This window comes from Varanus komodoensis, unplaced genomic scaffold (assembly GCF_004798865.1).
Source record: "Varanus komodoensis strain SLA01 unplaced genomic scaffold, ASM479886v1 scaffold150, whole genome shotgun sequence".
Classification (NCBI taxonomy): Eukaryota; Metazoa; Chordata; class Lepidosauria; order Squamata; family Varanidae; genus Varanus; species Varanus komodoensis.
In genome coordinates, this window is record NW_025335441.1 from 232,102 (window position 1) to 248,029 (window position 15,928).

Here is a 15,928-nt window from a genome sequence, read left to right on the forward strand (position 1 = left end):
CCCTGCCCTCCACTGCCCTGATCACCTCTTCTAAATTCAAAGCTGTGGATTCCTTTGTGGAATCAATCCATCTCACATCTGGTCTTTCTCTTCTTCTGCTTTTGACCTTCGCTATCATGATGGTCTTCTCCAGGGAGACTTGCCTTCTAGTGATGTGCCTCCAGAACCACACCTTACTGTGGTGAGACTGTTTTGAGTGCCAGAGAAGCTGAGAGCAACATCATCAGAAAACCAGACCTCCTCACCAGGCTGGTCTCCCAGCAGGTTCACCCAAGCTGGAAGGGTCCAAGCAGAGACACTAGGATGCACCCACCCTCTTCAGGAAGAACAGTCACATCAGCGGAAGAGAAGGGATCTCTCCAATGGTGATGGGGACAGAGGAAGTTCTGAAGGGCAGCTCCTGGACAGCAATGGTAGCTGGTGACATGGGCAGAGCATCTTCTGCACACAGTGACAGTGATGCGCCAGTTAACCCTGCTCAGAACTGCACCGAAGGTGGCCATGGTAACCCACTTCTGTATCTTACCTTGAAAACCTTGTGATGAAACAGTCCAAATGTTAGGCCTCCAATGAATACATATCACTGAACCATACCAGTAGACAGTTTCTGGCCTGACAAGCCCACAACCTGACAAGGAGGTTTTGGACCAGTTCAGTGGTTTCTGCTGTCTCAGTTCCTGCAAATAAAGCTTGGATAGTAGTTATCCTCCTGTGATCCTAGGAATATTCCTTATTCCAAATCTGAAAAAGAATCATTTGCTTTTATCAATAATCAGAGACAGATGATAAAGCCAAGTTTCCTTTTATTCAAATAAATCCAAGTTCACAAAACTCCGGAAGGATTATGGTATGATTCAAGAGATTCCAGAATTAAATGTTTTGTAAATCCAACTTAATATCCGTCTCATGGGCCTTGGGTAGGAAGTCTGTCCTTGCTAACAGACAGTCAGCTCATCTGAAATAGCTACTCCCAACAATGGCAGGACACCAAAAAGATACGAGAAGGGACCTGGGCATACTATAACAAGGCAAGATGCCCCGTACCTACTTATGCAACAACGACAGTCAGGAATGCTTTGGGAGGGTGCAGTGGGGTTTACAATTCTGTCCCTGATTTAATCAGAAATCTTGCGTATTTGTGTATCTAGATTTGCACCTAATTCTCTAGAACAGCAAAAAGACCCATTTCATCTGGATTTAGTGTCCAGAGACTAGAGGGTCTCCTATAATAAATCTGAATATTTACAGAAACACGTGAGTTACTATGTACAGTCCAGCTCGCACTATTTTTCCATGAAGGGGAAATGGAACTAAAGATCTGCATACAGAGTAATCAAAATGCAATAAGGTTTTGCTTTCAGGACATGGCTTTTGGTCTACAGAAGCCCCTTTCCACGTTCTTAGTACAAGAAGCTGTCCTGGATTCAGACCTGAGACTTACTACTTGTGAAAGGTGCAACAAATAAGAATAAAATGCTGCTTTTGCAATAAATTTTAAACAAACCAAGTGAATCATAGAAATGATCAAAGTTAACAGCAAGCATTGTTAAAAATCAAGGAAGCAAATAATTTGCAGGGCACATGGAGTCCGGCTTTAGTGGGGGAAGTTATTGTGCTGACAGGAAAGATAAGTGAACTACTTATGCTGACAAAAGGATTAAATGGGAACTTGGAGGGAGTGATGACCTGCCTGGAATGGATGATGAAAGGCATTTGGACAATAAAAAGAGCATCTAAAACCATATAAGGTAGAGAACAAATAGTGGACGAGGGTCTTTGAACATGTGGTAGTGGGAGATGTGAACAGGGGCGGTACTTCACGTGATCACGCAGACGGGATAGGCTGTAACCCCAATGGACCCTATCCAATGGGGTCTCAGGGGAGGGAAATATGCAGCCAGATACAGGGATAAAATGGAGTGATTCAAGCTGATTGTGTGTGCCTACCTGTTGGGTGCACCTGCTTTTGCAAAAGCGATTCTTTTAATAAATTAGTGCTGCTTGAATTCATGGTTGTCAGAACTTTGTTTTCTAGGAATGTTGCTCACAAAGGGGACCAGTTCCCCCAGGCAGGTTCTCCTCCTTTTGACGCACATGACTTTTGAACTACATAAGCCTTAATTCTCCCATTGCACTCTGGAGCAATGAATGCACTAATTGGGACAAAGACCACAAGGCTGAAACACATCCAGCAGCATTAATCATTAGTCAGTGCACATACTAAAGATTTAGCAAGCCCTCTCTTCATTGGAAGACACTTGGTTAGATAGCGCTGTCAGAACATTTCCATTTTAAAGTTTTAGGGTCTTTCTACTCGTGTAAGTGCAACCTACAACCAAAGGGTGCCAGTGCATAACAGTTCTCCATCCAGGACGCCAGCCAAGCCCTTCTCAGCATTGTTCCGTTACAGTCCTTTTATTTTCAACACACACCACCAAGGAATATGCTGCATTTAGAGTATGCGCTTTAAGATTCTGCCCACTTGATCCAAAAATTTCTTATTCATCAGTGAATGGGAGAAAAAATAAATAAAAGGAGGATTGCTAAAATAATAAGAGAGCAGAGACCTGAATACCTGGCTGCTAGGCAGGACTTGTCTGGGGAAGGGTCAGCAAGTTCTGAGGGAAGGACCCCAGAGTAACATCCCCTCTCCTCCACTCATCAGAAATACACTTGAAAGCATCTTTGCTCAACGGCTGGAACAGCACTTCCCAGACTGCTGGGGGTTGCAGTCCAAGACCTGTGGAGGGCAGAAGGCTGGCTGGAACTTATCAGGCCAGAAGAATGAGAAAAGCAGAGCTATTTATTGGAAGGGGCATGAGTGGCACAGGGGGCTTGTCATTCCAAAGGTTGGCAGTTCGAATCTACACAACCGGGTGAGCTACCATCACTTAGTCCCAGCTTCTGCCAACCTAGCAGTTCAAAAGCATGCAAATGCAAGTAGATAAATAGGTAACACTTTGGGGGGAAGATAACAGCGTTCCATGAGCTTCAGTGTTGAGTCTTGAGGGCCACATGACCACAGAAACTGCAGATGAACAGATGAACTCTGGCTCCCTCGGATAAGAAACGGAGATGAGCACCACCCCTTAGACTTGGACACGACTGGACTTGATGCCAAGGGGAAACCTTTACCTTACTTTTTACCTATTTAGCTGAAACAAGCCAAAAGAAAACAATTACAAATGCCCATGTGTTCTTAAGAGGAGATTGCTACAGCATCACAGCAGAATGGAGTGCTGCGCATATTCCCCCTGCAAGCTTATGGCTTTCTTTCCCCTTTGAGTTCGAACGTGAAACGAGTGAGCATTCAACTTCCTTGGCACTCTCCTGCATACATGAAAATGGAACCAGTCACTCCACTGCTCTCAACCAGTCCCAGCAGCTCTCCGCTCTTGCACTGAATCCATTTGGGACTAAACCCAGGGACACCTCCCCTCCAGTGCGTTTCATGAGCCCTGGGGTGCCATCATCCCAGGAAACATTTTATTCAGTGATGCTGTGTGGGGGTAGGAAATAGCTCGTTCCCACCTAGTACTGTGATCACGTGTGTGACTCCTCCACTGTGTGACCCCTTTGATGGGAAGTTAGGCCAGAGTTTGTTCCAAAGTTCATGCCACACACTGAGCAGGTAAATGGCCTCTCACCTGTGTGTGTTCTTTGATGGGAGCTCAGGTGTGTCAGCTGGATGAAGCTCTTTCCACACTCAGAGCATTTATATGGCTTCTCCCCTGTGTGGATTCTCTGGTGCTTTGTGAGATTTGTACTCTCGGTGAAGCTCTTTCCACATTCGGCACATGTATACGGTTTTTCCCCAGTGTGGATTCTTTGATGCTTCATGAGGCTTGTGCTGTCACTGAAACTTTTCCCGCACACTGAGCATTTATACTGCTTTTCTCCTGTATGAACTGTTTCATGTGAGCACAGCTGTGAACTCCTCGTGAAACTCTTTCCACACTCCAAGCAAGTATAAGGTTTTTCTCCAGTGTGGATCCGGTGATGCTTCATAAGGTTTGTGCTCTCTCGGAAGCTTTTCCCACATTCTGCGCATATATAAGGTTTCTCCCCAGTGTGGATTCTTCGGTGTGAAGTAAGGCTCGAACTCTGGCTGAAGCTCTTTCCACAATCCAAGCATGTATATGGCTTCTCCCCTGTGTGGATTCGGTGATGCTTCCTAAGACTCGTGCTCTCGTTAAAGCTCTTCCCACACTCAGAGCATCGGTAAGGTTTATCCCCTGTGTGGATTCGGAAATGTCTTCCAAGGCTGGAGCTCTCACTGAAGCATTTTCCACACTCTGTGCATGTATATGGCTTCTCACCAGTGTGGATTCTTTGATGTGAGCTCAGGTGTGTGCGCTGGATGAAGCTCTTTCCACACTCTGAGCAAGAATATGGTTTCTCCCCGGTGTGAATTCTCTGATGTGTTGTAAGATTTGTGCTCTCACTGAAGCTTTTTCCACAGTCCAAGCATGTATATGGTTTCTCTCCCGTGTGAATTCGGTGATGCTTCATGAGGCTTGTGGTCTCATTGAAGCTCTTCCCGCACTCGGAGCATCGGTAAGGTTTATCGCCCGTGTGGTTCCTGAAATGTCTTCCAAGGCTGGAGCTGTCACTGAAGCACAACCCACACCGGGAGCAAATATAAGGCTTCTCACCCGTGTGGGTTCTCTGATGTGAGAAAAGATGTGAGCTCCTCCTGAAGCACTTCCCACATTCTGAGCAAGTATAGCGCTTCTCCACTGGGTGAACTTTGTAACTGCTCACACGGTTTGCGCTTCCTATGAAACCCTTTGTGCACGGAGAGCCCGGATACATCTCCCCGGAATGAGCACCCGGACCAGTGCCAGGGCTTTTCATCCCAGTGAAGAGTTTTGCACACTGAGTCATTTTCGCCCTGTCGTTTCCTAGATAAAAGTCTTCTAGCACTGGGAATTCAGGGACAGAGGCAACAGATTTCTTCTGCCATTTCTGGTTTGAGTCACTTTTCCACCTGGGCTGATCACCCTCTTTCTTATTCTCTCTTGTATCACCTACAGGAACAAAAAGAGCAACCCAATGAGAAAGAAACAGGCTCTCCAAAAGAGATGGAACTCACATTTGCAGAACCAAAAAGACTAGTATCCGGGTGCTGGCTGGCATAAAGAAATAGGATGTGGTATATTAAGGAGTATTAAGGTGAGTGCCACCCGCCCCTGGACGCTTTGAACTCCCACAATCCCTGTTTCCTGGGATCAGGGAAGCTGCCATCTGAAAGATCTGGAAGATGCCAAGTCACCTACCCAAAAACAGAACGTTGAATGCTCTACCTGTGCAAAGGACCTTTAGGCCTGGGTGGCTTCCCCAAACCCGAACTCTGAGGCATAGGCCATGTGATGCACATAATATCATACCCCAAACACACACCTTGAGGCTTGGCCTTGCTCCTGATTGGTCCTGGTTCGTTTTATGAGTAAGATGCTATTTGCAACTGAAGCTGCCGTTTTATACTCAAAACATTTCACATTTTAAAATCTGTGGCTATCTTTAATATTTTACAATGCCTTAAAGGAATTTTAATCTATTACAGTGGTACCTTGGCTCATGAACTTAATCCGTTCCAGGACTCTGGTCGTGACCCAAATTGGATGTGAGCCAAGTCAAATTTCCCCTTAAGTTTCAATGTAAATAATGTTAATCCATTCTGTAACTTTTTTTTGTAATCACAAAACTTTGAAGCAAAGTGACAAAGAACAAAGATTCTTTGTCATCTCCCCCACCCCCTGAGCACGATTGCGGCCATCTCCATCCCCCAGCATGACTGCGATTACACCCATCAGCCCGGCACAAGCTCGACCATGATCGCAGCCATAGCCAGGGGCGATTGCAGGCATGCTCAGGGGGGGAGACGGGCACGATCATGGGTGTGCTGTGGGGGGGAGATGGGTGTCCCAGCTCAGCCCCCGCAAAGTGGGCCCGCGATCGTCACCCGATGCAGAGTTCGCAACCTGAGGCAAAAATTTTCAGAAATTGGTCTGAAATCGGTTCACGACCGATTTGGTCGTGAACTGAGGCCAAGATACCAGTGGCTGAGATACCAGACCGAGATACTGTAATTCTTTTTAATTCAATGTTTAAAATGTAAAATTGGTTAACATATAGAAACTGGCTCTGCTATTGCTGGCCAGTTTGCCTCTTTGCTTGGAGGCATTTCAACAGGGGCAGTGGGATGCGAGGTGACTTTGCAGGTTAAACCGCTGAGCTCTGAACCCACCGATAGGAAAGTCGGCAGTTCGAATCTGTGCAGTGGGGTGATCTTCCGCTGCCTGTCCCAGCTCCTGCCCTCCCAGCAGTTTGAAAGCACATGAAAGCACAAGTAGATAAATGGGTACCCATCTCGGTAGGGAGCTAGTGACTTGCGTGGAAGTGAGAAGATCAGTCCATGTTGGACTTGCAGTATCTGTGCTGGAGAAAGACCCCAGCAGATGCTGACGCTCCCACAGACTAGCTGTTCTGTGCTAGCTAGCACGCCCCCTGTGGTGCCGTGTGGATAGCACGCGAGTATGAATGGAAGAGCTAGCAATCTTAGGCAGCCAAACTACTCTGCATCAGCACTGCAGACTTCCTGGCTCATTGAACCAATGCCATACAAAATAGCGAAACAAACAAATCATGGCAGTGACAGTGCAGCTCTGCACAGATTAAGGATCCATCCAGATCACCTCTGGGGGCCTCTCCAGCTTTATGATTCCACTTTTCCCGGTTTACAACATCTTTCCAGACATCCTCAGACTGTTTTCCCCAACATATCCATCCAGAATCAAAATCAGGCTGTTTTAGCCGAACGTCATGGAGAAATTGCCACCTGATATTAGGGCTGGGATGAATCTTGGTGCTATTCATCCCTCTGGACTTCCGCTAGTGCTCAACCTAGTCTTTGAAAGTGAGCCAAGACAAGGGGAAATCTGAGGATGTCAGGGGAGCGGAAGCTGCGCAACCAGTAACCTCCTTCTGTGTTCCACGCAGCAGCAGCAGGAACACAGCCTGTGGCTTCTGGCTGAGAGAGGGACACAGCTGCAGCTGTGAAGGGTTCTGTTCCTAGCAAGAGATGTGCACACAACCTTCTTCTTGATGCAGAAGAGGGATGCTGCCTTAAGGACACACGAGGCTCCGTCACTGGCGAGTGCCAGGACCATGACCAGAGTCTGGGGAGCCAAGCCCAGAGAACTCCCACCTCCAAAACGGATTCCTCGCATATCCCAGCCCGACCGTGCCAGCCGAGTCTTTCACCCCGCAAGCACACACGAACCTGCTGCGCTCTCTTCCTCCTCGTAGCCCTCGGCCAACGGATCTTGCTCTTCCTTGAGCCAGGAGATGAGGTCAGAACTCAGAGGAAGCAGTCCTTCTTGGAGGACAAGCAAACAAACATTCGGGTCACTTTGGGTCATTCCAACGGAAATGTACGGGCATTTCCGAGAAGCCTGTGAGGGGCCCCCTGCAGCCCCATCCCTGGGAGTCCAAAGGTGCTTTGCTAGGATCCTGAGGCTCTGACTGTCGTGGAGGGAAGAGATGCCCCAAAGCAGGTAAGGTGTCCTCTTAGAATTACGCGCGCCCTCCCCAGGCAAGTTGGGAGACATGGTCTGAAAGATGCCACTAATATCTTTGCTGCTACTTTTTTATTTTTTGTATTTATATTTTTTGTATTTATTTTTCGATTTATATCCTGCCTTTTTCTTATTTAGGGCTCAAGGCAGCTTACATCGTTCTCCTCCTCCATCTTATACCCACAACAACAACCCTGTGAGGTAGGTTGGGCTGAGAGTTTGTGACTGGCCCAAAGTCACCCAGTTGGCTTCATGGCCGAGCGGGAACTAGAACCCAGATCGTCTGAGTCCCAGTTCCATGCTCTTAACCACTACACCACACTGGTTCACTTCTCACCCTGCCAACTGCTGAACTTCCTCAGGTGGTGTACAATAACTTAAAAGTACAAACATTACAAAAAGATAAGCTGCAGAACAAAATCGACTGAAAGGAAAGTGCTTGGGGTGACTAAATCACTCCAGAATCCCCATAGAAATTGCTACACAGGATGAGTTTTGGACCCCCAGTCAAAGCCCCTATCCCCAGTAGAAAAGAGACAAAATAAGGTTCGGTTCAGATTTTCCTGGTCTCATTTTAAAACTAAGATTCAAAGCTAAAAAATCCAGCATACAGAATTAAAGTTCACTAAGGGAAAGCCATGCTAAGATTTTGATTAAGGTAGTAGGCCAAACCATTTTATGTCAAGAAAACCAGTGGGTCAGCTAGTGCGAAGCAGATTTTCACCACTGTAGGAACATGATTTCACACAGCAGTGAAGAAAGGCCAAGGGATGCGGGGGTCAAGAGGGCGAACACCACCCTTGGTTGCACAGCCAGAAGAGTGACTTCTAGATTGAGAGAGGTTTTACTACCATTCTAAACGACTCTGGTGCGCCCACAACTGGAGCACTGGGCTCAGTTTTGGGCCCTTCATTACAGGAAGGATATAGCCAGGTTAGAGTCAGTGCAGTGCAGAGCCAGAAGGTTGGTGGCCGGTTTGCAGGGGATGCCGTATGAGGCGGGACTGAGGGAACTGGGTCTCTTCAGCCTGGAGAAGAGGAGACTCAGAGGGGATCTGTTGGCGACATTCAGGTAAATGAGGGGGTGTCACATGGAGGTGGGTAGAGATATGTTCTCCCCTGCAGAGGAAGGCAGGACGTGCTCCGATGGAGCAAAGCTCAGGGAACCAAGCTTCAATTTGGATGCCCAGAAGTACTTCCTGACAGTCAGGACCCCCAGGGTATGGAATGGGCTTCCACAGGAAGTGGTTGAGGCCCCATCAGTGAGGGTGTTCAAAGATGGGCTCGATATGCGCATGGTGGGCATGTTGTGAGCGGAGCTGGCTAGAGCCGGGGGTCAGACTAGATGGCCCGGGTGGCCCCTTCTGACTTGCTCTGTACCTATGTTTCTATGATTTGCCTATGTCAGCCTTTAGCACCGTCTTTAGGGAGTACTGTAACCAATGATTGTATGATCTCTCTGACGAGGCAGCGAAAGACCCTTACCCAAAGAGGCGAGGGTCCCATAATTCTCCTCCATGACCTCCCTGTGCAGAGCCCTCTGGCCTGCATCCAGCAGGGACCACTCTTCCTCTGAGAAATGCACCGTCACGTCTGCAAAAGTCACCGGATCCTAAGAACAGAAGAAAATAAATAATGCCCAATTCACAGATAATGCAACATTCCCAAATGACAGTCAAGTGAATTGGATCATAGGTCATCTGTGAGAATCCATATTACTGTTGAGTTTTTCCCCCCAATTTATATACTATCCAACTGCCAGACTGCAACAGAGCAGTTTTGCATCTTAAAACCCCCAAATAACCTGAAATACTTAAACAGCAACCCAAAATACAGCCATGAAGAAATTAAAATATTAAGGACATTTAAAAAATTAAAAAGGAAGCTGTATCATTCATTATAAAACTAGCAATAGAGAGAAACTGTACAAAGAGCAAGGAAACTACCAAGAAATTGGTGATTGGAGGAAAGCAGGGGAAGTGTTTTTATTTTTTATTTATTTAAAACATTTCTATGCTGCCCCCATCGCAACAAAGCCTCAGGGCGGCTCACAACATAATAAAAACATATAAATACTACTAAATACAATAAAGGTTAAAAAGCCTGATAACATCTCGGCTAAAAATTTAAAATCCTATAAATATATAATAAATTAACAATTAAAATAAGTTTTAAATAAAAAGGTCTTAGCCTGGTGCCAAAAAACAAATAACGACAGCGCCAGGCGGACCTCAGGGAAACCCATGAAAGCTCTGCTTGAACCTTGACTCAAAGTTAGTAGTTAATTTAAAGTTAGTTAGGTAGTTAATTTAAAGCTTTTATATACCGTCCCATTACTGGCATCTCAGGATGGTTTATACAAGCAACTCCCATATTAAATAACACTTACACCACCCAATAGCTAAAACTCTCCGGGTGGTTCGCAATAATTTAAAAAGGCTTAACAGTCTGAAACACAGTGTAAGAATTTAAATGTGTGAGCTATAATATAACACAGAGATAAAAACAGAGATAAGACTTAGTAGTAGTATTAAGATATAAAATAGGATTTTAAAAGGGGCTGCCCCAGCACCAGTCTCTGCGGCTGGTCCAGCTGGGGTCTCTCTGGAAGACACAAGCACAACTCTTCCCCTTAAAGACGAGTGCCCAGTGAATCTGGAAACACAAAACTGCCCAGCATTTGGAGGGGAGGGGTCAAACAGTGGATCCAAAGCTGCAGCATGACCTCAGCCCATAAGGGGGAGGGGAGGGGAGGGAAGGGGGAGGCACAGCTTTTATGCGGATGGCAAAATGGGAGTTCAGGTGAGGGCTACCAATTTGGGCAGCTTGGAAAAGAGACTAGACACATTCCTTGTCTAAGCTCACCTCTCTCTCCCTCCCTCCCTCTGACTCATACTCCATTTCTCTACCAAAGATTGCAACTCAAAGATAAGAAAGGGTGCCCTCCTCCTCACAGACCAGGAAGCCCCCAGACTGCACCCCCCCTCAAAAAATTGGAGCTCTCCCCCAGTTATTCCTATCCTACCTGCTCCATTTCTACTCCTGGAGAAGACTGAATCGGGATCACCAGGGACTTCCCAGCACCTGAAAGGAAGACAGAGGCGGTCATAGCAAATACAGTACCGTTAAACAAATCAGAACTCAATTCAGCAAACCCCTTACAGGAGGGAATGGGCCCATGTCCCTTCGGATTCCCAAACTCTGGATTCCCAAACTGGACCTCGGAGCTGAGGATTGGGAACTGGTGAGCCCTCTGCACTGCAGGGAAAGAAGCAGACCAGCTGCTCTTGGAAGCTGGGGAAGCCATCTCAGAAACGGGGGCTGTGGGGCAGAGGCAGCTTTGCGAGCAGTGAGACCATGAAGGCCAGATGACGAGTAATCCTGAAACTGTTCTGGCCCCACTCCCTCTCCAATCAGAGAGGCTGTTTTGGCAAAAAATTCAGCCTGCAAGGACAAAAAGAGGAGACTGCCTCCTCCGCTCCCCTCCACACACACCTGAGACCGGGTGTCACACCCAACTGCACCCTTCAGGAAGCATAACCAGCCGCATTGCCCCAAAAGTGTATCTGCTTATTTCTTTAAGATCCAAAGATTTGGGGATCAAGCAAAAGGCAAATGAGAAGATGAGCACTCCTCGTTTCATACATGCTGAAACCACAGTTCCTTGGATGCCTTTCCATGGGAGACTTGCCACACGAGTTCCCCAGCAGTAAAACAAATTGGCATTTTTTTTAGGGTGCTCACTGCATAGACCTGACAGTTCTAAAATTTTAAGCAACCTGGCAATCCCAGTGAAAAAGTCGCCATTTGATTGGGTTTGATTTGTACTCTCCCTTCCTACCAAGAAAAATGGCTCACAATATGCCCCAAATCCACTCATTTTGGGGAGAGAGTGGAACCATGCCACCCCAAAAGGACCTCCATGGGGGCATCTTTACCTGGCAAGGTGGCCTCTCCATCATTTTCCTGCAAAATCCCATTCACCAAGGGCCTCCGCGTGTGCTTTTCTGCCACAGGGAACTGGATGGCTCCATTGGATAGAATCCCCTTCACCTGCAGGCAGAGTCAAGATTCCAGACAAGCAATGGATCTTGGATCAGATTACTGTAATGTGCTCTAAGTGGGGTTGCCCTTGAAGATGGTCTGGATACTTCAGTTGGTTCAAAACAGAGGTGCCAGACTGCTGACGGGGGCCGGTCACTATTCTCACATAATCCCGGTCCTCTATCAGCTTCACTGGCTCCCCATTGAAGTCTGGGCCCAACTTAAGGTGCTGGTATTGACCCATAAAGCCCTAAATGGCTTGGAACCAGGATACCTGAAGGAACATCTTTTTCCCTATATGCCCTCCTGTCCTCTAAGGGCTGCAGCAGAGGCTCTGCTCCGGGAACCCTCCTTGAAGGAGGTTAAGAGAGTAAACACCTAGAGGAGGGCCTTCTCTGTGGTGGCGCCCTTGGATAACTTCCAGGAAACAACAGGTAACTGGCTGATATTTTTAGAGTACCTTTCCACGAATGCCCAGCCCCTGGGAGGGTATCAGATTAAATTCTGTCTCACCTGCTCTTCTTCCTGCTTCCCCTCCTCCAACTGGCTCAGGAGGAATCCTTCTGCCAGGGCCACTGCCTGGGAACAGGTCTCCGGCCTGCATTCCCTGACCCAGCTCTCCATCTCCAGAGGAAGGATAGCCAGGAACTGCTCCAGGATCACCAGATCCAGCATCTGCGCCTTCGTGTGCTTTTCCGGCTTCAACCACTGATGGCAAAGGCCGTGGAGCCGGCTGCAAACTTCTCGGGGCCCATCAGCCTCCTGGTAGTGGAACTCTCTGAAACGTTGGCACTCGGTGGCCCCATAGCCCGTTTGCAGTCTCAGGATCTTCTGCTCTGGTGTCTCCCAGATGTGCCTGCAGCTCCCCATCTCAATGACATCACGGCCTCTTTCCTCTATACTGGCACATGCGCTTGGCTTGCCCATCTTAGCTCTCTCCTCCAGCTTGGCCTCCCAATTTCTTTCCTTACCCAAGGACAACAGAAATTGGGGTGAAGCAAATTCAAGCTCTTCTCTATAACGTCTCCTTTTAGTCTATGATTTATGTATTTATTAGAGTTATATCTCACTTTTTTCTTATGAGGAACCTATATTAACAAGGGCCTTGCCCATGATAGTATGCATACTGTATTCTGTTGGCATCTCCCCGCTTCTCTGCCACAGAAGCACCGATCACGTAGGAAGGCTGCTTGCACTCCCAAACCTGCTTCTGCATCTGGATACCGGATCCGGATATCCTCCATGAATCTGCCCAAGCCCCTTCTAAAGCATTCTCAGACTGGTGGCCATCAGAAAATCCTGCGGCAGTGCATTCCAATACACCAAGCGGAGAACCACCTATAAGAATATAAGAACAATGCCAGATCAGACCGAAGGTCTACCAAGTCCAACACTCTGCACCTAGCAGAACCCACAAGCAGGACATCTGTGCAATAGCACTCTTCCACCCATGTTCCCCGTTAACTGGCTACACAGGCACACTGCCTGTGATGCTCAAGGGGACCCATAACCGTCAGGGCTGCAAGCCATGGATAGCATCCTCCTCCATGAATGTTCCCAGTTTCCTTTTAAAGCCAGCCAGACAGGTAGCCATCACCCCTTCCTGTGGCAACAAATGCCCCCGTTTAACCACACACTCTGACCCATCAGCTTCACAGCGTGACTCCATGGCATATTATGCATTTAGATGGCAGAACAAAAAGAGTTCCCTTCCCACTTTACCCCTGGTGGGCACAGCCTTTTAAACTCATCATGCATCCTCTTGCTGGTTTTATAAGCAATCGTGGTACAGCGGTGGGTGCATTAGAATACAACTGAGGAAAGCCGGGCGCAAGTCCCCAGTCAACCATACAGACTTTCAGTCAGTAACTAACTCTCAGTCCAGCCCACCTCACAGGGCTGTTACAAAGACAAAATAAAGAGGGCTCCTCTGAATGAAAGGCGAGGTAAAAATGTCATGAATGGGTAGGAATAACCTCAACAGCTGCAATGGCTACATTGGAGGCAGCCTGACTCTGCACCCCAGTTGCTGGGGGCCCTGGGTGGGCTGTGCCATTGCACTGAAGTCTGATCCAGCACAGCTCCTGTTATTTTATGATGTTCAGCTCCAAAAACCGAGATGTATTGGCTTTGGCTTCCAAACAGAATGGCTTTGAGAGAGGATCGGGCAAATTTCTGGAGAAGACTACCAACCGCTACTAGTTCTCATGCAGTTCGAGTTTCAGAGGCGAAAGTCTGTCTACACCAGTTCCTGGGGGGCATGGGCTGCAGAGATCCTTGCAATGGGGGGGTGGCTTCCCAAGGGCAACTGGTTGCCCCCATGAAACGACCTTCTGGCCTGAGCCAGTGCGGCGCTCCCCGCGTCCTCACCCTCGCGTGAAACCAGGTGGAAGCCGCCCTCGCTGGGGGTCGCGGGTCGCCCAGACCACGCTCTCCCTCTTGCCCCCCACCCCGCCCCCTCCTCTTCCGCTTGGCAGGTGCAAAGTGCCCCCCGGGGCCGCACCTGGGGGCAGGTGGGGCAAGTGGGGGCGAGAAGGCGGCTGCGGGTCTAGGGCCGAAGCTCACAGGCAGAGGCCGCGCCCCCCCCCCCACCGCACACACCAGGGCTGCGGGGAGCTCCCGCGGGGGTAAGAAGCGAGGCTGCCCCCGCCCGGGGCAGCTCCGTCCGCGAAGCCCCCCGCCCCCCCTCACCTGCGGCCTGCCGCGCCGCGCGTGGGAAAATCCCGGCCGCCTTTCCCACGGGAGGGGGCGGGGCGCCTCCGCGGCGGGCCGCGCTAGGCACGCCGCCTCGCTGCCCTTAACCCCACGCTGGCCGCCGTCGGGGCAGGGGATGGGGCTTCGCGGGGGAAGAAGCGCTGCGCCGCCGCCCCTGCTCTCTTTTCGCCCCCGACCCCCAACCTGGACTGCTCCCCTTTTCCTCCCCACGCCCCCTCTCCCCCGCCCCTTCCTCCCCTCACCCCCCACCTTTCCTCCCGTTCTCCCTCCCCCACCGGCGCCCGCCCCCCTTTTCATGTTCGCTTCTCCAGCGCCCCATCACCGACCCGCTTCGCCCTCCCTGGCTGGGGAGGAGCAATGGGGGTCCCAGAGACAGAGAATTTCCCCCACCTGGTGGCGCAGGAAAAAGCTCCTCCACGTAGTTCAGCCACGCAGAATTAAGCTCTTCCCTGCCCCACCCCCGCCTTCTCTTTCCTTGCCCCAAGCAGCAAGGCCCGTGCCCTAATGAAGGGCAGGGCCCATCCCGTCCAGCATTCGGCCCCCACAGTGGCCACCCTCCATCAGGGGACCTGAGGAGAAGGACAGGAGTGCTACAGCACCCTCCTGCCCGTGTGCCCCAGCAACCGGTGTCACAGCTTCTGAGAAGGGAGGGTGCAAAGAGCCATGAGGACTACCAGCTTTGGATAGCCTTGTCCTCTGGGCATTTGCCTCGTCCTCTTTAAAGTGGCCCAAGTTGGTAGGCATCATCCCATCCCTTTGACTATGTGCCACATGAAAAAAGTCCTTTTAACAGTAATTTAATTAGTTAATTTCTAGATCACCCCACAACTGAAGCTCTCTGGATGATTCACAACAGCAAGTGTGTGTGTGTGTGTATAGTACTAGTAAAACATGACAAACATCATAAAAGTTAACAATACAAAAACTTAAAAACAAATAGAAACAGAAACATAAAAGCTATACATTGCTTACACTATGCTCCTATTAAACCATGTCTAATAACCAGAAGTCTGTAGTAGAGGACAGGCTTTACCTGATGGTGAAAAGATAGTAAAGTTGATGCCAGGCAGACCTCAGTGGGGACCTCGGTCTATAATGGGAGGGGGCCACCACTGAAAAGGCCCCTTTCCTGAGCCTCCTTCAGAGGTACCAATCAGGGAAAGCCACCAGACCTTGAAGGTGGCGTTTGGGTAGATGAAGGTCAGGAGAGGCACTCCATCAAGTATTGTGGTCCAAACAGTGTAGGCCTTTACAGGTCAAAAGCAACACCTTGAATTAGGCAGCCAGCGCAAGCAGGCCGGAACTGGCATGATGTGATCAGACCATCCGAACGTTGTTGTTAGTCGTGAAGTCGCGTCCGACCCATCGTGACCCCAAGGACAACACTCCTGCAGGCCTTCCTGTCCTCCACCATCCCCCGGAGTTGACTTAAGCCCACACCAACTGCCCCAGTGACTCCATCCAGCCACCTCATCCTCTGTTGTCCCCTTCTTTTCTGGCCATTTACTGTTCCTAGCATTAAGCTCCTCTCCAGTGAGTCCTTCCTTCTCATTAGGCGGCCAAAGTATTTGAGTTTCATCTTCAGGATCT

General features: G+C 49.1%; 1 protein-coding gene across 6 annotated transcripts; it reads right to left on the reverse strand.

The window, feature by feature from the left end:
- Window positions 1-660: 660 nt before the first annotated feature.
- LOC123021003 (zinc finger protein 436-like) lies at window positions 661-15,705 on the reverse strand. Of its 6 annotated transcripts, none has more exons than XM_044425363.1 (8): window positions 15,372-15,705; window positions 12,137-12,961; window positions 11,518-11,632; window positions 10,605-10,663; window positions 9,065-9,191; window positions 7,286-7,381; window positions 3,648-5,030; window positions 661-741 (listed from the first exon to the last, which is right to left on the reverse strand). In XM_044425363.1, the coding sequence occupies exons 2-8, from the start codon at window positions 12,548-12,550 to the stop codon at window positions 731-733; spliced, it is 2,205 nt and encodes a 734-aa protein (XP_044281298.1). In that variant the 5' UTR covers window positions 12,551-12,961; window positions 15,372-15,705; the 3' UTR covers window positions 661-730. The 6 variants fall into 6 exon arrangements, with proteins under 6 accessions (XP_044281298.1, XP_044281301.1, XP_044281295.1 ...); XM_044425366.1 differs by lacking the exon at window positions 661-741 and adding an exon at window positions 787-3,155; XM_044425360.1 differs by lacking the exon at window positions 661-741 and having other exon boundaries at window positions 787-5,030.
- Window positions 15,706-15,928: the final 223 nt, after the last annotated feature.

What these genes read in the sequence shown, in the direction of transcription:
- LOC123021003 (XM_044425360.1), bottom strand. Translation starts at nt 12,550, where the DNA reads ATGGGCAAGCCAAGCGCATGTGCCAGTATAGAGGAAAGAGGCCGTGAT. An exon ending in GGAAGCAGGAAGAAGAGCAG is followed by an intron (nt 11,633 to 12,136) that starts GTGAGACAGAAT and finishes CTCTGCCTGCAG; the next exon opens with GTGAAGGGGATTCTATCCAA. An exon ending in TGGGACCCTCGCCTCTTTGG is followed by an intron (nt 7,382 to 9,064) that starts GTAAGGGTCTTT and finishes TTGTCCTCCAAG; the next exon opens with AAGGACTGCTTCCTCTGAGT.